The 24,844-nt window shown below is 54.4% G+C and overlaps 2 protein-coding genes across 2 annotated transcripts; one reads left to right on the top strand and one right to left on the bottom strand.

Annotated features, from left to right (window-relative positions):
• Positions 1 to 5,534: 5,534 nt before the first annotated feature.
• HER10_EVM0010552 (uncharacterized protein) lies at positions 5,535 to 15,750 on the bottom strand. The gene has a single exon (XM_035480008.1). The coding sequence runs from the start codon at positions 14,606 to 14,608 to the stop codon at positions 5,651 to 5,653; it is 8,958 nt and encodes a 2,985-aa protein (XP_035328442.1). The 5' UTR covers positions 14,609 to 15,750; the 3' UTR covers positions 5,535 to 5,650.
• Positions 15,751 to 21,263: 5,513 nt separating this feature from the next.
• HER10_EVM0007495 (RNA recognition domain-containing protein) lies at positions 21,264 to 24,835 on the top strand. Its single transcript, XM_035477050.1, has 7 exons — positions 21,264 to 21,619; positions 21,697 to 21,753; positions 21,873 to 21,914; positions 21,972 to 21,974; positions 22,046 to 22,144; positions 22,198 to 22,494; positions 22,548 to 24,835. The coding sequence occupies exons 1-7, from the start codon at positions 21,616 to 21,618 to the stop codon at positions 23,711 to 23,713; spliced, it is 1,668 nt and encodes a 555-aa protein (XP_035328183.1). The 5' UTR covers positions 21,264 to 21,615; the 3' UTR covers positions 23,714 to 24,835.
• Positions 24,836 to 24,844: the final 9 nt, after the last annotated feature.

Raw genomic sequence — 24,844 nt, 5'->3', positions numbered from 1 at the left:
GGAACACGGGGAATGGAGACCACGGGGGTCACTTTGTATCTCTTCCGTTTCTATGTCTCTCCGTCAGAGTCTCACTCGGATACCTGAATCCAAAGGTCACGCGCCAGAGTTCCAAGCCCTGAGTGCAACCCCAGTCCAAGATGCTCCGTATCACTCTCCAACATCAACCTAGAAATTCCGTCTATGAACATCCGTACCTTTTTGTTAATCACAGATTAAAAATGCACACTCCGGGCAATGCCCGAGTTCCATCTCACTGTAACAATTAAATGACATGGCCGACGGCCACTGGCAAGCACGGAGCCCTCCTCCCTCCATGCGCTAAATGACACTCTCCACAGGCCTGAACTGACCCCTTTGCGCCCATCAGTGGCTCTGGAACAGTGGCAGATGGAAACCAGCCCGTCATAATAGTGGACTCATTTGATGAGTCTAGCGGGCATGGTCCAAGACAATCAAGACAATCCCACGACTCTTCAGCAGGGTCTCACCGTGAGAGTGCCCGGCTGACCCGATCATAGGTGGCCCCCGTCGACGGTTGTGGAAATGGCGGACCGCCACTCGTTATTTGGTTATGGGCCAATGAGAGCGATGGAATTGTTTCGGGGATAAGGAAGGAATCGACCACCTTATGTAAGACGCATAACTATCCGTAAGATAGGTACCTGTGTTCAATCAATGGAAGTCTGGGAGATGTGGATGTCGAGCTCAAGGCAGTGGGCGGTGACGACGGTACTTTGCAGACCCGTTTATGTCCCACTTCCTGGCACGCTGTTCTGCTGCATTGCACCTATCAAGCTGTCTGCCTCCACACTGCGTGACTGCCTGCCTCCAAAAGGCCTCCAAAAGCTGGCCACTGGTTGGAAGGCGCAGTCTGGCAGTTCAGCTGAGGTGGAAGGTCCAGCCTTGTTATGCAACGTGCACAAGCTTCCATTCTCCTGCCATTATATGCGTATCGGCTCGTTTATGCGAGTCCAATCAGTGCATATCTAATCATGTACCTAGGTACCTTGCATTTGACTTCAACCTGTCGTGTGCCTCGTGCTTCTCCTTCTTATCAGCGCCCACCAAACACCGCAAGCCACCATCCCTCCCCCCCATCGACACTTTCGTCCCATCAATGATTCCTCCCCCATCTTGTCCGACCTTCTCAGGCGCCAATTGCACATCTTTCCGAAAGCCCTCCGTGACACCTCCATCTGGATCGCAGGTCCCGGCCGACGGAACCAGTGTGAATAATCTACACAGTAGCGTGCCTAGCAGCTGCTGTGCGTGTTGCTGCCCTGGGCTGACCAGAACCCTAGATATCAAGCAATGATCGTCTGTAGAGGTTGCTAATTCTTGTGACCATTCTCAGATCTCGGCCCTCGACTCCGAAGAACGCTGGGGAAACAAGACGCACCGGAACTTCCGTTCGATTGTGAACACTAATATCCGTATCGCGCCTGGAATTTCGGACGGAGCTCAGCCCGAGAGCCAATGCCCATATCATCGGCCCCGTTGTCGGAGTCTTCATCACTCTAGTCGCAGGCCTCAGCAACGTCCGGTCCTTGGCTTTCTTATCGGCCTTCTCCGACCCCAGGTTATTGCTAAGCCGTGCGACGGTGCGTTGCTTTCTCGCTCCTCCACCAGCTTGCAGACATCCCCGACCATTGCCTTTTGTTTCTCTCCATTTCTTCAACCCCTGTCGACCTATACCATTCGCTCTCATCGACTAGACAGGCAGGCGAACGGAGAGCAACCTTTGACCATCTACCAACAGGCTAGTCTTAGCGCCATTTCCAACTCACTTTCCGTCCCATCCGCTCTGATGGTCGCCCAATTGCCCAGGCCCCATGTCGTTCGTTCGTCTGCTTGATCCAATAGCACTTGGCCGGAGCTTGTCGATGGTCCTCGGGAGACCGATACGGGATCCCACCCGTGCGACGGCCTACGTCGATCCTCTGGGCGCCTCTCCCGCTTTCAGCACCGTCGGCCGTGTCATCACCATCTTCACCTGAGCAACAAGAGCAATACGTCTGCGCCAGGTTAAACAAATGACGGATGGGATGCTCGCATTCCCGATGACTGTGAGCTCGCTCGCTCGTCCGTCTGTCAAGCCACATCCCGGGCAGAACGCTTCAACATTGGCATCCATAAAGTCCGAACCAGCCTGACCTACTATATTCCTCGCCTCGGCCACAAAAGCCAACGCTTGGGCAACAAGCCAGAAATTTGCCTGATTCAAATCGTCAGTCCTGGATAGTATTTAGGTTGTCACGTTGTGCCCCGAGGTGTGCCTCGCTAGCAAGGGCAACTTTCATAAAAGCCCGGAAGCCACGCGGCTACGGTGGTATTCATGGAAGAACTGCCTCTAAATGATATTGAGGACTGTCTCAGTGGGCGTTGTCTCACCCGTCTCGTCCGCCTTACCCCACCATCTTGGCCGCCCATCACTTCCATCCCTATCAACACCGCAAACATCCAGCCACCGATTCGGTCTTTTGCATCAGTTATAGATGCCTGAATGCGACGCATCGGGCCAGTAGCAACCGCCCAGATGAAGCTCACAAAGCAGGCAGCACATTATCTCACCCGTCATTTGTCGCATACATGACGGACCAATCGACAAATGCAGCCATGTGTAGCAACATGAGACGACTCTGGTATATTCGTACCCTCCCAACGGTGTATGGAACTAAAAGAGACCACATTCAAACACCGGGCCAGCCAGCCGCTTACACACATGTGTGCGTGGTCAAAAACCGACCAGACTGGAAAGTTACCTAGCGCATGGCCAGGCGCGAGCAAGAGTCATCATCTGCACCACCCTAAATCTAGCGACGCCATCCCACACCCTCACGAGGGTCTCAGATGCTGCCTTATCGCTCTCTTCTGATTCGCTTGTTTCTTCTCCAACTCTGCGTCATACAACGCCGGCATCGTCGACTGGACTCTCGTGCGGGTGTGGGTGGGAACGGGGATAGTCGTTGTGGGTTCTTGGAGGTTCAGCAAAGAACTGAGTCGGAGCCATGTCAAGACATGGCTGACTTCTCCATGGTTTGCGGGGTAAAGCCAGGTGAATACCTACCTCTGCCCAGCCGTCGGTATCCATCGCTTGTCCAAGGCTCAACGTCACGAATGTCTATGGATATTACTCGTTTCTCCCTTGCGACGGCGCATCTCGCAGCTCGACAGCATCGTATTGCTGCCGCGCACGAGATGGGGGCACGAGCATTGGCGGGCCGCACAGGCTTCCTTTCTATGCAAGTTTCGATATTGATCCGTTGGCCAAGTTACGGCAACCTCTAAGGTAGGCGACTGACTGCGCGGACTCCAGCACCAACATCAGCGCCAAGACCCCAAAACACGGCTCCGGATCTCAACGGCGTCCTGTACTACCGCACGGCCCTTCACTCTCTAAACTCAAACCCGCCAAATGCGCGATAGCCCGATACTTCACTATTCGTAGTCGTGTGGCCGCTTATTCCGGTACCACCCCTTCGAGACTCTGTCTTGTGCATGGCTGCAGACCTCACGTGCTCCCCGTCTACTACTATTCGTGATCACACTTTGGCAGCCATGTGCTCCATTAGCAGTTGCTCACAGTATGGGTGCTCCTGGTAGGAGACATTCGGACGGGCTGTCACGTTCATGTCTTGACGACGCGGCCTGCCACCATCGGGCACATAGGTAGAGCTACAGTAGACATGAGACGTGGTTGGTACTAACGAGGTGTCTTTCCAACCGAATGTCTCCTCCAGGTCTAGACCTTTTAGTCAGCTCGTGGCTTATTCTTGAGGCACTCCCTGCTGCTTGCCTCACGGGCACACTTTCGTCTGGTGAAGCTTTCTCCGCGTTGGCGCTGTTGATGGTGATGACTGGAGCTACAAGACAAGCCTCTCGCGGGGAATGGTGTAAACCATTCAAACCCAAATTCCAACCTCTGGTCGCTTATACTGTTTCACAAGGCCGTTTTCCTTATGCTCATGTGCGATTTTAGGTGCCCGCAAAGGGCGACCCATCACGAGCTCGGGGATTAGAGAGATACTAGGCAGTCTCTCGCAAATGATGTCGGCGAGCTTAGCCTCATGATACTCCTGCAGACCGATGAACCCTTTGCCATGTCCCTGTAACCAGGCTGAACTTCCGTGTCGGGTATATCGTGCATCTACTTGAGTGTAATGTGGTACATTGATGCAACATATTGACGCGATCTATTTGTGGGATGTCTTTATGTGAAATGGACAACACCAATCCTGCATTTTCAGCCTCTGATCCCGCCAATCCCATGGACATATATCTCAGGAGGAACGCCTAATACCAGCATCTTTCGTTCCGTTCCGTTCTGTTTCGGGGAAAGGGAACGGAGGAGAATGGTCACCATAACTTCCCGGCGACACCAGTTGAGAGAGATGCCTGAACTGAGCAATACCGGCCGTGGTAGTCATCTAGAAACAAACCCGGACTCCTTTTAGGGGGGCATAATCATGTCAAAGGAGAAGGTCAGATAATGGGTCCCATTTCTACAAACTGACTTTTGAAGCTGGCGCCGTCTGCCTCTTTTGAGTTGCGCGTTTCCTGTTCTGCATTTCCATCCGGGCAAACTCACTCTCGGAACAAATCACAGAGAAGGCTGGCTGGGTTTATATCAAACGAGTCTGAAATTAGCCTATTCCACTCACGATAGTTTATCAGGATTCTTCGTTTGTAAACGTGCCTGGTGGACTTGCCCACTCGAGCAAAAACGCGCCTTCGTGCTTCCTTCCCTCGTCCGCTCGTATCTAAAATCCCTTACCACGAAGACACCAAACACACAACGTGCCTTGCCGTCAGTTGGATCATCTGTATGATAAAAAGTTTGTAATTCACTAGACTATTCATTCATGGAGGAGAAGCGGATAAAGGCAATGATCGCGGTTGAGATATCGTAACGAACAAGTAAAATCACGATATCGAATTTGGAAATCCAAATGGGCTTCATTCTAAGTCAAAAAATTCCGAGCCTCATAACAACTTTCCCATTTTCTTATGTAAGGCCTCAACTAATGTCATTTCTCATTGTACAAGGGGTTGTTATCCCTCATTCAGTGTTCGACTTGGTCTACTTTTTTCTTTATCTCTTCCTCCCAGTCCCGTGTACCGGGCGCATGAAGTCTCAACATCGCAAAGTTGACTCCATCTCCGTGGAAACAGCATATCGAGGGTCTACATAGCTGGTTTATACAAAGAGAATCATACACTCCGGCCTGCTAGCTCTATACTACATACTACATCTCCCTCCTCTCCTTCCCCTTTCTCTACATCTCGCCTCTCGCCTCACCCCAAAAAAAAAAAAAAAAAAAAAAAACATCATATCGAAAGCACACAAGAACGAAAAGCACACAAGACCAAAGCAGAATAATGCAATTACACTACCAGCATCAGGAATATAACGTAGTTTGAATTTGAATATTCCCACAGCCAACGCCGGGTATTTAATCTCCCCTCCCTTCATCCTTCAACACAAAAAAAAAAAATCTAAAAGTTTGTCCCTCCCATCCCGCTCTTCCAACCCCGAGTCTACCCTTCCATTTGTTGAAACATGATTCTTTACCTCCACCTTTTACGTGTGCTCCAAGGGTGAACAACATCCGTTTAAATTACAACCGCAGAAATCACTAGGACCGCCTCATGACCCAGTCTTGACCCGGCTCAAACCAGGAAACCTCTTCGTGCCCTTGGGACTCTCAGGCGCAGCATTCGCGTCCTCCTCCTCCCGCTCAGGCGTATCCTCCCTCTGGCCCTGACCCTGACTACCGCCAACCTCCTTCTGATTCCCATCGCGCTTCCGATGCGTCAGCGCACTAAGTTTATCCCTCAAGAACCCGCTTCCGGCAGACCTCCTCCGATCACTCGACTCCGCGCCCGTCGCAGACCGTGAAAGCGACCGAATCGTGCCCCCGCCAGCCTGGTCAAACGGCGCCAGACTACTCCTACTAGAAGGCCTCAACAACTCGAAGCCCAACCCTTGCGTCGGCGCCCGGCTATCGAGCGGCGTCGGCGGCGTCATCATGAGGAAACTGGGGACGGCGGGCTGCTGCTGTTGTGATTGCTGCGTTTGTAGACTCGACTCGCCCGTCCGACGGGACCGCCCGCTCGCGACGCTGGAACTCCGACTCGTTGACCGCGGAATGGGAATGCTGCTGGCCGAGCTGCCGTGGTACGAGCGCGGTGGGGAGCGGGAGTAGTCGACCGGTGAGTTACCGTATAAGCTCGACGAGTCGTCGCTGTTGTTGATGCTCTCCGCGTCGTGCTGAGACGACGACGAGGGCGTGGGTGCGATGAGCGATGACCCGCTGGCGAGTTCTCGGAGCTTGCTGGCTTGCGTGTTACTCGGGCGGTGCTTGAACTTGTTACCGATGATGGCACCGGTGTGCGAGATGAGAGCCTTGATGACGGCCTTCTTCAGCGCGAGAGCGAGGTCGAGGTTCGACCACGTCTTGTTGCGCCACTCGACCGCCGGCATGCGGAATACAAAGTCGTGAACGTCCTCCACGTTGCGGTTGTCTTTGCCCTTGTAGCTGAGGCAGAGCACCACCGAGGGCATCTTGATTTGCGCAAAGGTCATGTAGTTGCTGGCGCGTGACATCATCTTGGTGAGGTCATCCGAAGGTTTGGAATCCTCCGCTTTTGATTCCTTGCGCCGACCAAAGCGCGACTTTTTGTCACCAGGAAGTGTGCTCTCCTTTGACGAGAAGCCGGTCGAGGTACGGCCGATTCCTGGGCGAGGCTCCTTCGTTGACTTGAGTGACTCGTATGAAGGCTTCTTGGTCGGAACCTTGCCTGTACCGACGGAGCGGAAGAGACGGAACGTATGGCCCTGGCCCTCGCCTGTGTTGACCGTGAGTGACTTCTTGCTGCTTATTGACTTGGTCGGAGAGTCGGAGTTTAGTGTAGGTTGCAGACGTAGTTCAAGCGAACCCGGTCGTGTGCTGAATCCGTCCTTATCGCTAGCAGTCAGACGACCAGAGCCAGACATCGAGTCGTCGTCTTCATCGTCGTCCTCGGTGGGCTGGTGCTTGAGCATAAAGGGAGAATCGTTCTTGTTCTTGTTGTCGCCGTCTATGCCCGGGAAGATGTACTCAAACACCCTCTTGCCAATCTCACGTTCCAGTTGGATCTTCATTGGGAACAAGTTGACCTCGAAATGATCCATGACGGGAATACCGGCGATGGCTTCAAGCATGTACCAGTATACGCGGATCATCTCTTGATTGCCCATATCCTTGTCGCCTTCGGCGTAGGGTGCAATGATCTCCGGATACATGGCGTCGGGGAGTAAGTTCAGTCCAAAGACCTTGCCAACCCTGATCAAGTTGATATGTGATCCGTCTGCGTTATCAGTACGATCATACTCCACATCCTTGAGCTGCAGCTCGACGAGCGGTTCCTTGTTGTCTCGAAGCATGTGCCAAACCGTGTCGCGTGCTGTGATGCTCCACCGAAGTAGAGCATTGCTTTCCGAGTTCGTTTCGTATCTCCGCTGTGAAGACGTAATGGCCTTCATCATGAAGAAAAGTTCGTCCTCGCATGCTGCCAGGTCCCGTTCAAGAAGAAGTCTGTCCTCCCAGCCGCGCTGGTCCATGTACTTGGAGTATATCTGGAAGTGGGACTTGATATCCTGAAGCTGACGAATGCGCTCTTGCAACTTCTCAACCATCTCAGGCGTACCGCTGAGATCGCTGAAGTCTGAGGCGAGCATGATCTTCTCCAGGCGCTCCGTCCGTGTCTTCTCGAGAGGCTCGTTGTACATGAGGAGATCCAGTACAATAACGTACATGGCATAATAGTCGCCGGAGTTGCATAGTGCTCTGGCTTGCGGGAACTCTACCCAGAGATTGTCCATCTTCCTTTCGTTGCTGGGTTGGGAAGGATCACCAGCGCCCTCGGTATTGACCTCATCATTGTACTTGAGACGCAATGTGTTGTACTTTTCGTAACGAAGCATTGCGGACGTCTTCTGCACCACTCTATTAAAGCCAAAGGGATCCGTCTCAAAGTCGAACATAACTTCCATGGGAACCCAAGGAGGCCACGACGACGTCGCAGGAGTGCCGTACCGACTGCCGGCGTATGTGGTGACGATTTCGGAAAAGTACGACTGGTGGGTGACGAAGAACTGAGTGCTGTCCATGTTGACGAGGAATCTCCTCTGTACGAGACCGCTGACGTTGTCGGCAAGTCTCTTCTTGTCCATGACTTCGACAACCTTCAGTTCCATGCCCTTGGATGTGAGAATGACTACGTTCTTCTTGTTCTTGTCGCTTTGTAGTTGAATCTGCGGGGCAATGAGTCGAACGTGGTAACTATTTTGCGGTGTGAATTCGTCCGAGATACCGCTTGACAGGTCATCAATCGGCACGTTGGGCACGTCTTCGCCACTGTTTCCATCAGCGTTGACATATTTCTTGCCGTCCTTGAGAATATTCTTGATGCGGTCTTCAATATCCTGTTTGAACTCGCGTTCTGCGGCATCGAGGTCGGGAGAAGCGCCAGCTGTAGCACCCCCGGTCGGAGTCCTATTCTTGCTCGCAGGCTTTGGGTTCTGCTTCGCTTTGTACTGCTCTTCGACAATGTCGAGGATGAACTTGACGGCAGGACGAGATAGGTAGTAGACGAAACCTCTGCGCTGGCTGACTTGGTGGATATAACGAAGCACAACGTTTCGAAGAGTGTTGTTCCACTTGAAATGAAGGTTGTGGATGACGAATCGGTTGTTGAAATCACTCTCGAATTCCGCTCCCGAGGGTATCGTAAGAGAGTCGTCTTCTTTATCCAGTCCGATCGATTCCTCAGACGCGTTGCTTTCGCTCTCTCTCCTGAAAGGGTTGCTGCCGTTGATTGGCGATTTGCTGTTCATCTGACGAAGCATATTCTGGAGGTACGCTTTCTTCTTCTGCAAGATGCCGCCCTGCTGCTGGAGGCTCTCAAACGCTGTAACCAATTTCGGATCCTTGCCGTCGTCACGCACAACCTTCAATTCGGCTTCTCCAAGGCTGCGTCCGTAGTTCTCAATTTGAGCATCCAACTGCACCAACCGCTCTTGAATGAGTTGTGCTTGTACTCTTCTGGGGTCGTCATCGTGGCTCATGATACAGAAGTGAGTCGGCTCATCGCCGAACGGGCTTTTGCGGTCCGGGTCACCTGCAATGACGCCGCCAATGTCAGTTTGTCGGAAGTACGTCAGACGCGGCGCAAAAGCGAGTGGAAGAATTTTGGTGTCCGGGTTAGGCTCTGTAGGCAAAATCCAATCCAGCTCCACGAAATCGTCCATATCGATCCAACTGAGGTCATTATCAGGAATGGTAAATCGGGACAGGTCTGTGCTATCGTCGCGTTGACTCGTTATTAGGTCGCCCATCGTTCCCTTCTTGATGGCTTCTGTCGTTGATCCTCGTATACTGGCCGAAACAGCACGAACATCGGCTGCTGCAAGGTCAAGCTGGGCCGCGTGAAGCTTGATTCCGCTCGTCTTTCCCTTAGTCTTGCGACCGCGGTCTCGGGTGTTGAACTCCTCACGTCTCTGGTGCAGATCCAGCATGAAGCTATCGAATCTGACCTTGAGACCTGTTGCCGACACTCCACTGTCCGAAGCATCTTCAACATCCTTATGCTTGTAGATGTGACTGAGGAACAGCGGTGCCAAGAGGAGATTGTACTTGATCGTGGAGAGGTGTTTACCGAACTTTTTGCTATTCCTCTCCCGACCCGGCCAGAGCGGACCTTGGCGGATGGGCAATGCCATAGCACCACCGAACAACGACCACCACGCGAAAAAGTGAGTAAAGAAGCGAGGTGTACAATGAACCGTGTTGTAGCTCCTAGACGGTTCGACGTTGTTCGCCATCCAGTCACGGTCGACCGGAGCTCGCACAGCAATAGATAAGTGGATATGCTGGCTTCGGAAACCGCGGAAAGCATCGTATGGTTGGTCCTCGGGTTTGACATGGTGAGGAGCGCGCAACATAATGTCGTAATGCGGTCTGAACTCGAAGCTACGTTTTCCGTCCTGAATCGCGCGTTCAAAGACGAGGCCGGCCATCCACTGCACCTTGCCAGACAGCTTCATCACCACCTTTTTGAAGGACGCTCCGGACTTATAGCTGTCTTCGCTCATGAGACTGTCGTCTTCTCCAGTGCGTCTCGCAGCTTCGCGGACTTGATGGCTGTAGTCGGGTATGGCAAGAACGTATTCCCCAGAGTCAACCGTCATGAAACGCTTCGGATCGTCGTCGGCATTGATATTCCACTTGACTTCGTTGCGCCAACACATCAGGAATCCTGCGCCGTTGCCTGTCACACAGTAAGGGTCACGAGTTCCCTTGAGTGCTAGATGCATATCGCCGTCACCTCTCCACGCCACGCGGATCCTGGAGTGGAAGTTGAGACGAATCTTGTCCCAGAAGCCGACTCTTTCTGATGGGTCAATCTGAGGCTTAGTAAAAGACTCGATACCCATCATCATGTCTTGAATGGCTGGCTGGTATGCTGGACCCCATGTGATCCTTGTCGGCAGAGCTGTGTTGATTTCGACGCGCATGTCGGAGTACGACTTGACTGGTCCAATGGTCCGCCGAACGTCGATCGCGAAGCCGCCTTCGTTGCTACCGCCAGGCTCGTGGATCCGAGGAGGAACAATGTTGACTTTGATACGGCGGGTAGACTCCATACCTCGGAACTCTTCCGCTATGACGAAGTTTGTCTTGAGCGACATAGCTGGTAGTCTTGTCGACTGGCCTGCCTTCAGACTGGGGATATGAATCAGGGGAAGCGGATAGTCGCGTAATGATATCCTCGCCTCACTAAGGTCAATCGAGACATGCATCGGGACGAGCAATCCGTACTTCATATCCTTAGGCATCCCCTTGCCGACGGAGTTGATAAAGTCTGGTAGATCCTTCATTGCGAATGTAGGCTTGTCGATGACGAACTGGAGATCGGTGATAAGTGCAGACGCGAGCGCGGGCCGCTGTGGCACTTCGAGGATATTCTCCGTATCCTCCAGATCGTCAGGAAGCTGATCAGGGCCCCAGAATAGACCTCGAATCTCCTTCATGCCGTTCTTGGCCATGACGTAGAATCGATCGATCCGCTTCTTCCAACTTTGTGCGTTGTATGCATCCAGTCTCGCCCGTGCTTCTTGTTCGGCAACCTTGGAGGATCCAGTAAGGCCAACGCCTTCGCCATCGGGGTCGTATCGCGGCGCTCTGCCCCTTGAGCGTTCGTCCCGGCTGCTAGGCCGTCGTCCATCTGCACTTTGGCTCCTGGCCCATGACGCACCATTCTGCTGTCGTCCCCTGTTGAAAAGCGAGCGAGCACGCAGCTTGCCGGACTCTTTTCTCGACTCTTCTTCGCGGACCTTTTTACTCTTGACTTCGAATGCTTCTTCACGGGCGAGTCGTTGCATCTGCTCTACTCTACCGGCGCGGTAGATCATGCCGAGTTTCCATTCAAAAGCGCCATCTTCCATCTCAAAAAGTAGCGAGCGTGTCCGAACAGATACCTTTGGAACGTTCTTTGGTCCACCGGGGACCTTGTCGAGGATGTACTCGTTCGTACCCGTCTTGAAACGGTGGTGAAGCTGCTTGATCGACTTGAGGGTATTAATGATATTGTCGGAAATCTTATTGACCTGAACCTCGTGGGGTACGGCAAACCGGATAGCGTCAGAGTTGACGTCGATCATCTTGTCTTCTTGGAATTCACCACCTGTCAGCTTGCGCCGTGACTTGCGATAGTCGACACGGCCTCCCTTGATGCTGACCATTCTGGCCCAGGTGCCTCGCATCCTAGGCGGTTGAACGTAGATCCGAACGAGCTTGGACGCAATGTATGGCGATGACCACCTATGCCGGCCAGCCTCGACGCCATAGACTTGGACCATCAACTGAGGATCGTTTGGCAATTCGGCCTTGATTTGCACCAGGGCCGCTTTGAGGTCGATAGCTACAAGCTCAGGCGTCAAGGTAGAGTAGTCGCTCATGTCAATAAAGGGAGAGCCTGGTGACATGGGAGGAGCCAGGAATTCAGCATTGCCGTCTTTCCGTGGCGTCGTCGGCGACATTGGCGGCGACGCAACATCTTGGCCTGACCTCATGAAGGCTTTCCGTAGAATCATGATGGCAACGCCAACCGAGTAGTGGCGGAAGAGAGAGTACTGCAAAAGAACAGTCCGTATCGCGGCATGAATGTGGAAGATCGGCCCCTGTTGGTCACTCATGGCCTGGAAGGCCACCTCAAATCGCGGCATATTGACAAACGGCTCTAGCTCGACTCTGTCTTCTGATTCAACAATGTAGGCCTCGAGGCCGCGGACGTGAAACGTGACCCTCCGTCCATCACCATGGTTCTGCTGCTTCTTCCTCGGCGGTGGTGAGATTGGACTTTTGAGCAGGTCCGAGTCAGGGGCCACTGTACGGCTATTAGCCCTACGCCGCGATGGCCGCCGTTGAAGCCCCTCGAGTCTTTGCGCGCGGTACTCTGCGGAAAATTCGTCGAGCTGGAGGGACACCCCGCGGGTATCGTCCGAGATGTCTTCGTCAATGCCCGCAATTTCGATGCTGAAGTCTGACGCTTGGAGCTGAAACTGCAACAACCAAGATGGCATTGCGCGAAGGAAGTTTTGCTTCTTGGTGGACGTGTGTGAATTTGAACGCTTCTCGGGCTCGACGTTTAACCTCAGCTGTCGCACGATCTGTCTGAGACCGTCGGTGATCTCGGGGCGCACCATCTTGATCGAGAAGGTCTGCAAATTGCTCGAGGCAACGACATGGACGTCTGGCGTAGCACTGAGTTGCACCTTAAGCTCGAAGGACTCGGTCTGAATCAAGTCGAATCGGTTACTCGATGACGTCTGATAGTACAATTCGTGCGATTGGATCCTCATGGTTGACGCGAGCGAGTAGTGCAGGTCCTCCACCGTAGAATGGAACGATTCCATGTCGAGTGATATTGACGAAATGGAGGATATGATGAGGTCAAAGTCGTCGGGCGCCGCGTGCTGGTCGACTGCGGGCAGGGCGACTCGCAGAACGGGCTCGTGCATGGTGAACTTGATATTAGCCTTGGGCAGGAGTCGTGATATGAGCACATGCCGCGGTTGACGGCTAGATCGTGATCTCTTGGAGGACTTTGGCTTCAGCATGGCGACGAGGAGCGGTAGATGGCGAGGGTCGAGATCCACCGAGGGGGAAGTTACTACGGAATTAGCGAACAGTATGTTTGCGTTTCTCTCCTCGGCTCCCACATCCTGCGCCATCTCAACTGTCTTGGACGGCAGCGTCGTCTTGACAGTCGTTGTCGCCATGGGGATGTAAAGCAGCCTCTCGGGTTTCCCGTCGCCGTCGTCGACACCGACGGAGATGGACAGGGCCGCGGCGAGAGCTTCGTGGGCGATGTCCTTGGACGGGAAGTACATCCTGTGCGACGGCGACTTGGGGTCCAAACGGTGCAAGTCTATACCAACTTCCTTCATCGACGCATTCAACAAGACGGGCTTGGCACTAGGTTTGACGGACTCCACCCTCTTGGTCATGCCAACAAAACTGACTGCAAACTGGACCTCCTTAACGCCCCTCAAGATGGAACTGACAAATTCCTTGGAATCGGACACGGTCTGGATTAGATCCTGGTTGGTGCTGCCGGGTTGGGCGACCTCGTGTATGACCTTGTCCATGAAGACGTCGGCTGGCTCGTCGGACAGGGTGGACGAGCGCGCGGCCAACTTGCACTGCTTGAAGCGATCGGCGCACACGCGCACGTCGTCGTAGGGTATATGAACACGGCCCAGCTTGAGGGCAATCGCAGCGTCCCGCAGCCCATCCAGCGCCTCGTATAAGAATCCATGGATATTGAGCGTCGCATTGTCGAGAATCTCGAGGGACTCCTTGCCCTCGGGCGTGAAGAGAACACTGCGCAGCGTCATGATCCACTCCGCCTGCCGCTGCTTCTGCTTGTTCTTGTCGTTGCGAGCCTGGAAGAAGAAGCGAGCGCGGTCCACCATCTTGCGCCGCGTGTCGACGGCGACGGTCAAGCTTCCAAACTGGACGTCGCCGACGTCGACGACCTTGATCGTGGAGTTTGTGGCGACGACGTCCACCATCCGCAGCCAGTTGAGCTTGCGGTGCGCCCTCTTCATCCGGTCTTTGAGCTTCATCAAGTGCTTCCATGTCTCGCTCCGGGGCGGGGGTCCGCCGTTTCGACGTATTAGTGGCACCTTGGGCTGTGGTTCGGCGGCCGGCACCTCCGGCTCTTCCTCCGCGTCGGTGCTGCTGTCGGAATCGGTTGAGCTGTCCTCGCCCTTCTTGCCGTCGAGTTCGCGGATGTCGACCGTGACGGTGAGCTCGCTGATGACGACGCTCAGCCAGGTGGGCTGAGCAAATGTTGGGCGGTGGACGTTGAGCCCGAGGCCGCGAACCTCGATCTTGAAACCATCTCGTGGGGTGTAGGCGAGTCTCCGGAGGGAAAAGTAGCCGATTCGCTGGATCGATACGCCGGTGAGGATTCGAACGACGGCGAAGAGGATAAAGGAGGACAGGTAGAGGAGGACAACGACGCCGAAGAGGAAGGTCGGATTGAGCAGAGCCATAGTGAGTCGGCAGAACGACTCGGGCGATCGGTGGCTCGCTTCGGTATCTATATCACCACCACCATTAAGACAACGTCAGCTTCCCAACATTTCCAGCGCAAGTAGCGTGAATGCGAATAGTACACGGAGAAGGAGTCCATGTAGTTTGAAATGGAGACGCAGAGGTCAGGCCGGCCATACCTGGAAAAGACCCAGATCTCTATGGTATCCCGCACGTTTATCTCCGTTTCCTACAATCCGAGCGCGCCATGTCGTCGATCAACGGTGCTTGGGGGTGGTAGGTTCGTGGGTGTGGAGAGGTAACACTCGGCTTTGGGACAGCAGAGTTTCGGCGCCTTCGCGCTTACAGTCGTCGACGGAAATGTGCAGTTTAGCTAACCAGTGTGGTTGGTCGATCGCGAGTGTTCAAGAAATCGACGCGCAGACGGTTGCAGGTGCGGATGGTGGCGGGTGAGACTGATGATCGGATCCCTTGGCTGGCCCGGAAGGGAGAATGGAAATGTGGTGGGATCGGGAAATGGGGATGTTGGTGGGAGGTTTTGGGGTAAACCTGGCTGCGATGTGGTGCAGGGCGGAGATTGAGAGACCGAGAGAGAGAGCACGTTTCGTTGGGGGCGGCGGGCGGAACCAAGATTAATTGAAAGAGGCTTAGATTGGACGCGTAGGATTTTGCCTATGGCAGAGAACGAAAGTATAAAGAGAGAGCAAAGCAAAAAGGAGGGCAAAGGTGCGGATCGGAGGTGCTGGTGGAGGATGATGCAGGTCTCGCTCGTCTTGTCTTGCAGAGGAGTGACGCAGTCCAGGTCGTCGCTACGGAGTGCCTAGGTATGAGCCAGGAATTGGCGGAGGAATTGGGACTCGCAGTTGGGATTTGCGGTTGGCGAAATGCGAGAAGACGTCGTTCGTCTAAGCCCTTGTCGTTTTCTTATTGCTCGGCACGAGGCGGCGGCGGCTGTCCACACGGAACCCTGCTGCCGGTTCTGGATGACGAGAGTAATAGCAGATTGCTCCTATTCCCGAGGTGCTCCAGTTTCCAGTCTCCAGTCGTCTTCTCTCCAGGCAATGGGGTACTTCCGACTCCTGGGCACCGGAGCAGCGGTGCAGTATTCGTACTCGTCTCGTCTGTGGGTGTGTGTAAGGATTGGCCCGGATGATCGGATAGCTCAAATAATGATGAGATGCAATGGGGCTTATGGGCGATAAACGGCGCGATGGCGTACCTCAGCTAAGGTAAGGTAAGTAAATGTAGCTAAGCTTGCTAAGGTACCTAGGTAGTCCAGGTCATAACAATACCTACCCATTTGGACAGAGTACGGATACACACAAATGAATTCCAATGGCCACAATTATTACTGGTAATTAGTGCGATGACCAGAGACAGGAACGATTGGTAAGACTCGGGTCTAGACAGAATGGGGACAAGCACGGTTCGGTCTGAGCTTGGCTAGGGATTGCACAGGGACGGACGGGGGCGGCGGAATCCAGGAACAGGGCTGTTGGGGAATTTGGCGGGTGGAAATGAAGTCGTGGTCAGCATTTCATCCACTTGCATTGATAGCTATTGAACCAAGATGGTAGGTAGTCATGTAGTCTCTCTCTAAGTTAGGTATTATATGACAGGAAATATGTCATGGTGCATATCGAGAGAAGCGACGTGGTGGAGTGGGAATGTGTCCAATTGTCAAACAAGTATCATGCTTAGCTAAGGAAAGGTACGTAGACGTATAAACGCAAAGGCCCGGAGTTATGGCTCCTTCACTCCCGAGTCCCCGTCCAATCGATGCACATCCTCGGCCACTTCCGGCCTTACCCAATCTCCATTGGCTCCTTAGTCTCTCAGAGTGGAAACTCCCGCTCGCCTGGTATCCACCTGTCTCCGGCCTACCTGCCAGCCACCGCGTGGTACCAGCCGCCCAGGTGCCAATGCAGCACATCGGAGATCCTCCTCCATCAACCTTGAATTCAACAATCACTTGCATCACTAACACTAAACACTTGCATCAACGAGGGGCCGTGCTCAAAGTTCAACCATCAATGCGCCGCTGCATCGGACGGTACCATCGCCTTACGCCTCAAAAGATATTGTGCCTGTGCCTGATTGTCCGCCCCTTGCCCTTGGTCTCGTCGGGAGCTAAGGGCTGCTCCAAGGATCTAGCACGTGCAGCAAGCGCGCCTCCCCAGTATCGTTCCTCCCTGAACTCACTATTATGATGTAAGCCATCGGACTTACGAGGAACTCATACACAGAGACCTGTATCGTAGAACGAGATATTGTCTCGGTGAGTGAGATCTGGTGAGCACGACAGGGCGCATGGATACGTGCAAGGACCAGGAGCCTTTTCTACCCGCATTGTGAATTTCAGCCTCCCCTCACCCAGATCTAGCCAAGCTCGAACGTACCTTTGGACAACCTCTGGACCGGAATCAAGGAACCAGGGTTATGGATCAAAGTCTGACCCCAGAGTCTGTGACTGTCTTCCGGTATATCATTTACATGCAGAATCTTGAAACATGTGTTTCCCTCCTATTTACCTAAATATGCAGCTCGTCAAGCAAACCCGACCATTAGAACATCGGGAGCTACCAAGGGACTAAGCTAGCCAACGTCGAAGCTACATGATAAGTCAATGGCGACTCCAAAAACGAGTCATGCCCGACCATATTCTAGCTCCAGCGGCATGACATCTCTATCCGTCATCGTAGCTACCTACTCATATCAAGGTAGCTAGCTGGACGTCCAGTCTTTTTTCCCCCATCTTCGCATCAACGCGGTTGAGTCGATCCAATTAATGGTCTTTGTTAAAATATAAAGGCACGACCGGACAATACCCATCCCGCGGAGGATCATGCTTCATCCCGACCTCAACCTTTAACCCATCACACGTCGCAGTATCCCCATGCAACGCAAACCACGACGTCTCGAGCAAAAAGTCCATGAACCGCTTCCTCACGTGCGGCGGCGAAAGATTCTTACCCTTGTCCTCCCGGAAGAATACCCTCTTCCACCCGGACGCCTCGCACCACATGATGATGAGACACCACCGCCGCGGCCTGCTGGGCCCGGCACCGTTGCCGTTACGGCTGCCATTACTACTGCTACTAGTGCTGCTGCCGCCGCCGCCGTGGTTGATGAGATTCACACAGAATGCGTGAACCTCCTTATTCGCAAACCTCTTGCTCGCGTGCGCCGCCGTCTGTAGATACTCCTGCGGATCGGCCTCCGCGTCGTCGCCCACCTGCCACGACTCCAGCGCGTCGTTACAGGAAAATAGTTGGAAGAGTAATTCTGGCGGCTTGTCGGGCTCAGCATCGTACACTGGTAAGACCTGTTTCTGAAATGATCTTGACATCTTGAAGCCCGGCAGCTCCGAGAAGCGAGGGAAGTACGAGACAGAGACGGAAGAACCGCGGCCGGACTGCTGCTGCTGTTGGCGGCGCGCAGCATACCGGGCGGGCATCGATACGTTAGCTAGCGGGATCGGCAGGTTCGCCTGCGGTCTCGACCTGTGCCGTCCAAACGTCGACGTGAAGGACGTGGTCCAGAGCGGGATGCAGATAACCGTGTCGTCGTGATTCTTGATATCGTGCCTGCAGTTGATGGCCGCGTACACCGTCGTCGAGGAGGCCGTCTTGATGAGCGGCAGCGTCATGCTGAGCCCGAGGTTTGTCATTGTGAACTCCTTTCCCACGGACCAGTTGTCGTCCGCGGCGGTCCTGCACTTGACAACCTGCCCACACCCGGAGAACGCAGAGGGATGCGGCGCCAGCAGGGTGACCCAGAGGTCGCGGCGGGGGTCCATCGTCTTCTCGGTCCAGTCCCACGCGAAGAGGCTCTGGTCCGTCGAGACCTTCATGATTTCTTCCTGTAGTCTGCGAAAGGCCTCGTGGCCCTCGCCGTAGAGAAGAGGCATGTGGATCTGGAAGATGCCAAGAAGGCAGTACGCCGTGTCCTCGGTCCGCGTCGTCTGCCGGCTGGACGCCCACGACATCCTCTTGGCGACGCAGGCGGAGGAAAGGGTCTGCGGGTAGATGAGGACGTCGACGTCGATGCCCGTGATGGAAGCGATCGGGTACGCCAGGGTCTCCTTGGTCCCAATGGGCTCCCACGTGCCGTCGTAAAAGGTCATGTCCGCAGGCGCCAGCAGCTCCTGGAGCGTCCAGCCCCTCGTGAACCACCGGCACTGACGCAGATCGGCCCTCGCTGCCCCGCCGGGCTCGAGGTCTTCCAGGTAGACGTAACAGATGGACGCCCCGCGGTACCAGGCGAACATGGAGTTGATGGCCTCGGAGAGCTCGGCGCTGCTCTTCTTGTCGATGCAGTTGGTGTCGACCCAGACGTGGCTGATGCCCTCCTGACGGGCGATGCGGCACGTGTTTGCAATCTTTTGGAACCCGCGCTTGGAGTTTATGCGCTTGCGGGAGCCGAGGTCGTCTTCTTGCCATAGCAGCCACTCTTGAAAAGTGACCTCTTCGGGGCCCCAGGTATGTGAGAGGATGGCGTATTTAGGGAGATCCGAGTCGAAGAAGTCTTCGAGTTGTAGTGTTGAGGTATTGATTAGCCTCATGGCGAGTTGGTCATATATACATCGATTGGCGATAAAGTCCCTGACATCTGGAAAGGCTTGTTGCGCAGTGGCTCCGTTGCTGATGTGAGAGAAGCGTTTGAGCCGCGGCTGCTCACTCTTGAGGACGTATCCAATAGCGTGAGGCTACCTAGGTTGCATGCATGTCTGGCCAATCAACGTCAGCATGATCATGATGCCAGGGGTAATCTTGAATTGGGTGCAACTCAATCTGGCACTGCTCAAGATCTTGATCTGGTGTTACGCGATGAACCAGATGAATGCAGTATGGATCCTAGTGCAGTTAGGAAGAGTTGGCGCAGTGCAAGTATGAGATAGCTCGCTTCGAAAAACCAAATGAATAAAGTTTTGCTTGTTGGTACAATTTACAGTGGTAATGCTGACAGAGTTATACATGATGATTAAACAGACGCAATACTCGACTACCGAGCATCTGGTGGTTGCGGTGCGTCCTTTGGGGGCGGCGGAGGAGCTGCTGCTTTTGCCGCGCGAAGCTCCACAATCTTTTCGTCAATGAGAGCGATCTCGGCGTCTATCCTGAGCATCTTTTCATCAATCATGTCGCGGTAATCGTCGTCTGAGAGCTTCTTCAGAGGGCTCCAACTTGATTCGAAGATGCTCTTCTTCTTTTCCGTGACCTCAGGCCGGCCTTGCGACGCGTTCACAAAGGCCTGACCCGTTCCTCCGATGAGGGAGAAAACAATGACTCCGGGGATGATGTTTTTCGGACCACCTAATGAGCGCGTTAGAGACTTTCGATATCTCAGGAAGAAAGGGATGCTCACGAATCAGTCCTCCGACCATTCCTGCTGTGCCTCCCGCAAGGGCACTTGCTTGAATCTTGGATGAGTTGGAGAGCTTCTCTTCGCCGCCCCACGCGGCCATCACCACAGATCTCGACACTACGATGAAACATTCAGCACGCCCTCATGAAATATGTGAGGATTGCGGCAACATACGCCAGTAACTTGAACCGAGGGCGAACCACTGGATGCCAGATGCTACCGCGAACAGAGCTGGTGTGGAATCCCGGATAATGCCGGCTGCAATGCCACTGAACACACCGATGGTACCTGTTGGAGATGTTAGCCATAGAACTGCAACCTGAATCGAGACAGACAGCCCTCAGATTATCAATCTGATGAGGTTGTATCTCCGATGTCTTCACTTACCAGTCATGGCGCCAACTTTCAGGGGCGGACCCAAGAGGTCGACCAAACCTGGTGGCAGCAAACCTCGAGGCTGCCGCCTTGGTCTGGGCTCCTCTGTGCCATCCCTCCTCGCCTCATCTGACATGATGAAGGACTAAAAGATTGGGTTGCAACAAAAGCAGAGATGACGATCAGCTGGCTTACAGTCGATGGGCCCGATCAGATATGTCGGTTGTTCTGGAAGCTTTGGGCAAGGGTGCAATACATGCATTAAACGGGGGAGTACTAATCAAGCGAGTTGGCGACGTTGTTCAAATGTTTCGTGCGGCTCAAAACGAGAATGGACCGTGCAGACCCGATAGATGCAAGAAAGGCGGGGGTGATTGTCAACTGCAGGCGCACATCATTCACTTTTTTTTCTCCTTCCAGGTTGATGATCTCAAGCTTGTACCTTGTATACGTACTTTCGTACCTTAGCTAAGGAACCTTTAACTTACCTAAGGTGCTGAGGTACCAACAGCAGTAAACACTGAAGGGGCCACCAGTGGCACATCACAGCACAGCTAAGCACAGGGCGGTGGGCAGGGGAAATGATGAATGGGCTGGTACTGCACGGGAGGGATGGAGGGGGAAACACAGGCGGGAAAAACGCTGAGGCCTCAAGGCTCACCCCGCTGAAGTCACTGGAAGCACTGGGCTCAAAAAGAAGGGAAAAAACAGCTGTGAGCCCCTCTTTCATTATGGGAATTGTTCAATCACGGGTTTTCCCGGTGGTCCTGGCCCGTGCGTCTTTGGCGGGGCGCTAGGTTGAAAAAGTAAGCTAAGCCGCGGCGGGGCTAGTGCCTCCCACTCCTGGCCACCTCGAGAAAATTGTCCAACCCTCACAAACTTTCAATCACCCTCTGCCTCTCTGCTGCGCGGGTAAAACTTCGACCCTTTCCTCCCCCCCCAAAAGACCACCAGCCCCAGCAAATCACCGCAAGCTGGGTCGTTTTTCACAAAAGTCTACTACGTCTCCGATACCCTCTGACGTATCGTCTAAAAAAGACCTCTTCCATCTCCGGTGTCAAGAGATATCCCTTTCCTTAGGCGACGTCTCCCTACCCCACGACACTGCGAAATATCCCTCGGACATTTCCAATCCTCTCCGCACCAACACTCCCACCAAACCCGCATCTTCAACCAACAGCCGCACCGTTCGGCTCTTACTACAAACTCCCCGCATCGCGCATCGAACATAGTCGACGCGCGAAGCCGTCTCAACACCGCAATCATGGGTTCGTCTTACCCTGCTCGCTGTCGCAAGCTGCTGCGACGTCCCTAGCCCGTACCAAGACTAACTGTGTCATTATAGCGCCCAAGAAGAAGGAGCAGGTCAAGATGGCCCTTGGCGACTTCCTGCAGGACTCCAGTCAGTCGCACCCCCTCCGATACCTCCCTATACAAACGCTCCCTCGACAACTGCCACCGCCCACTTCATCTCTTGCTCGACTATCGGATTAGTACATCATCGACTGACACTTTATATAGGCTACGGCGGATCATGGGCTGATGAGGTCGAGGATACGTACAGTAAGTTGATGCTGTCTCAGAAACCACTTATCGGAAGAGAATGCTAACACCTTGTAGCCGGTATGCCACACTTCCACGAGCCAGCCTGGCGCCGCATGCATTCGGTTTCTTGCCCACTGACATCTTCACAGGCACTCAGGCTCTCCCCGCTCCCGAGCGCGCTGGCTACCGTCCCAGCCAAGGTGGCTGGGGTAGCGGCGGCGGTGACCGTGGTGACCGTCCCGAGCGCAGTAAGTCTATCTCGAATAGTTGGAAATGAGAGACAACTCTAATCAGTGTACAGGAGACTACGGTGGTTACTCTTCCATCCGCGAGAACCTTCCCCAGCAGCTCCCCGAGAGACCCCCCTACACCGCCCACCTTGGCAACCTGTCCTACGATGCCACCGAGGAGACCGTCAACGAGTTCTTCGAGGGCTGTGACATCATCAGCGTCCGTATTATCGAGGACCGCGAGCAGCAGCGCCCCAAGGGCTTCGCCTACGCCGAGTTCAAGGATCTCGAGGGACTGAAGCAGGCTTTGACTCTGGATGGCCAGACTTTCCAGGGACGTGCTATCAGAATCAAGGTTGCCGATCCTCGTGAGTACATATCCAGAAGCCATCCTCAAGCTGACTGCTGACATATTTTACAGCCCGTGGCGGTAACCGTGACGGCGAATCCAACCGCGACTTCAGCGACTGGTCCCGCAAGGGTCCCCTGCCCGACTTGCCTGGACGTGGTGGAAACGATCGTCGCCCCTCCGACTTTGGCGAGCGCCGTGGCCCCCGTGAGCCTCGCGAGCCCCGTGAGGACGACGGAAAGGTCCGCGACTTTGGCAACTGGGAGCGCAGAGGCCCCCTTTCCCCCGTTGCTCCCAAGGAGGGCTCTGGCTCCCGCGATGGCAGCCGTCCCCGTACCAACGATGGACCCCGCGAGTTCCGCGACCGCCGCCAGTCCCCCGCCGCCTGGGGTGAGGGTCAGGGACCCCGCCAGGACTCTCGTCCTCCCCGCCCGGAGAGAGTCCCCACTGCCGCCGAGACCGACAGCCAGTGGAGAACCAAGATGCGCCCCGATGCTGCCCAGTCCCGCGACGGCAGCGAGGCGCCTTCGTCCCCTTCAGCCGCCCCCGCCGCTCCCGTCGGCCGTCCCAAGTTGAACTTGGCGAAGCGCACTGTTTCCGAGGCTCCCGACGTCACGTCTCCCTCCGGAACTGACTCCAAGGCCAGCCCCTTCGGTGCTGCCCGTCCCATCGACACTGCCGCGAAGGAGCGCCTGATTGAGGAGAAGAAGCAGCAACAGGCCAAGGAGAAGCGCGAGGCCGAGGAGAAGGCCAAGGAGGAGCGTCGCCTTGCCAAGGAGGCCGCTGCTAAGGAAGCCGAGGAGAAGGCCGAGCAAGAGGCCGCTGCCAAGGAGAAGGCTGAGAAGGAGGCCGCTGAGGCTCCCAAGGAGGAGGTCGCCCAGGACACTGCTGCTGACAAGGAGAACGGCACATCTGAGGAGCAGAAGATTCCCGTCAGAGCCAAGGAGACAAGAGAGCCCAAGGAGGCCCCCAAGTCTCGCGCTGCTGAGGCCAACAGCTGGAGATCATCTGGCGCCTCTCGTGGTGCCCCTACCGGACCCAGAGGTGGACGTGGTGGACCCCGTGGTGGTGGCCGATTCGAGGGAGGCCGCCCTCCTCGTTCCAACGGCCCTGCCGAGAAGCAGGCTCCGGCTGCCGCTGGCAGTGAGTCTGGCGATGCTGCCCCCGTGGAGGACGATGGTTGGACCACGGTCCCCAACAAGGGCCGTCGCAATGTTGGACCCCGTGGCACTGCCTAGGAGGTGGGCGTGCACAGTCCGTTCATCCTTCAGCGTCCGGTTGGACCCAGTGCGGTCAAGGCCGCAGTTGAGTCGGCAATTATCGCCGAGAAGATGCTCCCACGTGTCTGCTTGCGGGGCCTAGACGATATATCTCGTCATCACATATACCCAGACGACTCCGAATACGATTCTGACGAACGACTTTACGCCACGAACCGCTTACTTGGGGCTTGAAGGGCATGGATTCTCTATTTCGATACTTTGCTTTTCGACACGACATTAACTGGCTCACTATGGATCTGCTGAAGGAATCAAAAACTTTCCTTTTTTACTCAGCACCCTCTGCGGTCTTTGGCTCAGGTGGCTTGCCATCATCCCAGGGCAAGATAGGTCTCCTCGGCTCAACGACTAGAGAAGGCGCGCACTTTCGCACGCATTCATCGGAGTTTGCGAAGTGGTTACTAAAAAAAGGGCTCATGGAAGTTGGAAGAAAAAGGGGGCTCATGACCATGCTGTTTTTTATTATTCTCGCTCACTTTTCCTTTGTTTCCTCTCTCCTCTACTGTGTCCCTGGGACCCTTCATTGCCCAAGGGGTCCTTGGGGATCCAGCGAAGTAACAGTCCTACCTACCATACCGGTCCGCCAGGATTCAACTCAGCTCTTAGTCACAACAAGGAGCTTCAAAGGAATCCAAACACAAAAATTCTCAACCAAAGTTCTACTTACTCTTTTCCCTCCTCTTTCTCCCCTCCTTGTTTTGCGTGCAACGATAGATGATTCATTCGCCCTGAGTTATGAAATTCCTCCTCCAGACGGATGGCTTGTTCATGTTTCTTTATGATTATTCACGCTCGTAAACCCACGTTCTGTTCTTCCTTTCTCCCGCTCCTCTCCGCATCTTGCTACCACATTGCCCTTCGATACCAAAAATGATGGCGAGCTGGGCTCTTTTGGGTTCTTTTCTTCTTTTTGCTACCAAGGGGTGGTGTGTGATGGTTTAAAATGGAACGTATGATGGGTCTGACGATTGAAATGGCTTTGAGTGTGTGTGAAGAAGAAATTAAATTCTTCCCTTCTCAACTTAGTGAGGTACTAGGATGGAGCAAAATAGATGCTAGGCTAAGAGAATCGAAATGCAGAAGTATACA

This window comes from Colletotrichum scovillei, assembly GCF_011075155.1.
Source record: "Colletotrichum scovillei strain TJNH1 chromosome Unknown Contig00010, whole genome shotgun sequence".
NCBI lineage: Eukaryota > Fungi > Ascomycota > Sordariomycetes > Glomerellales > Glomerellaceae > Colletotrichum > Colletotrichum scovillei.
The sequence above is the reverse complement of the archived record's forward strand: the minus strand, read 5'-3'. Positions and strand labels throughout refer to the sequence as shown.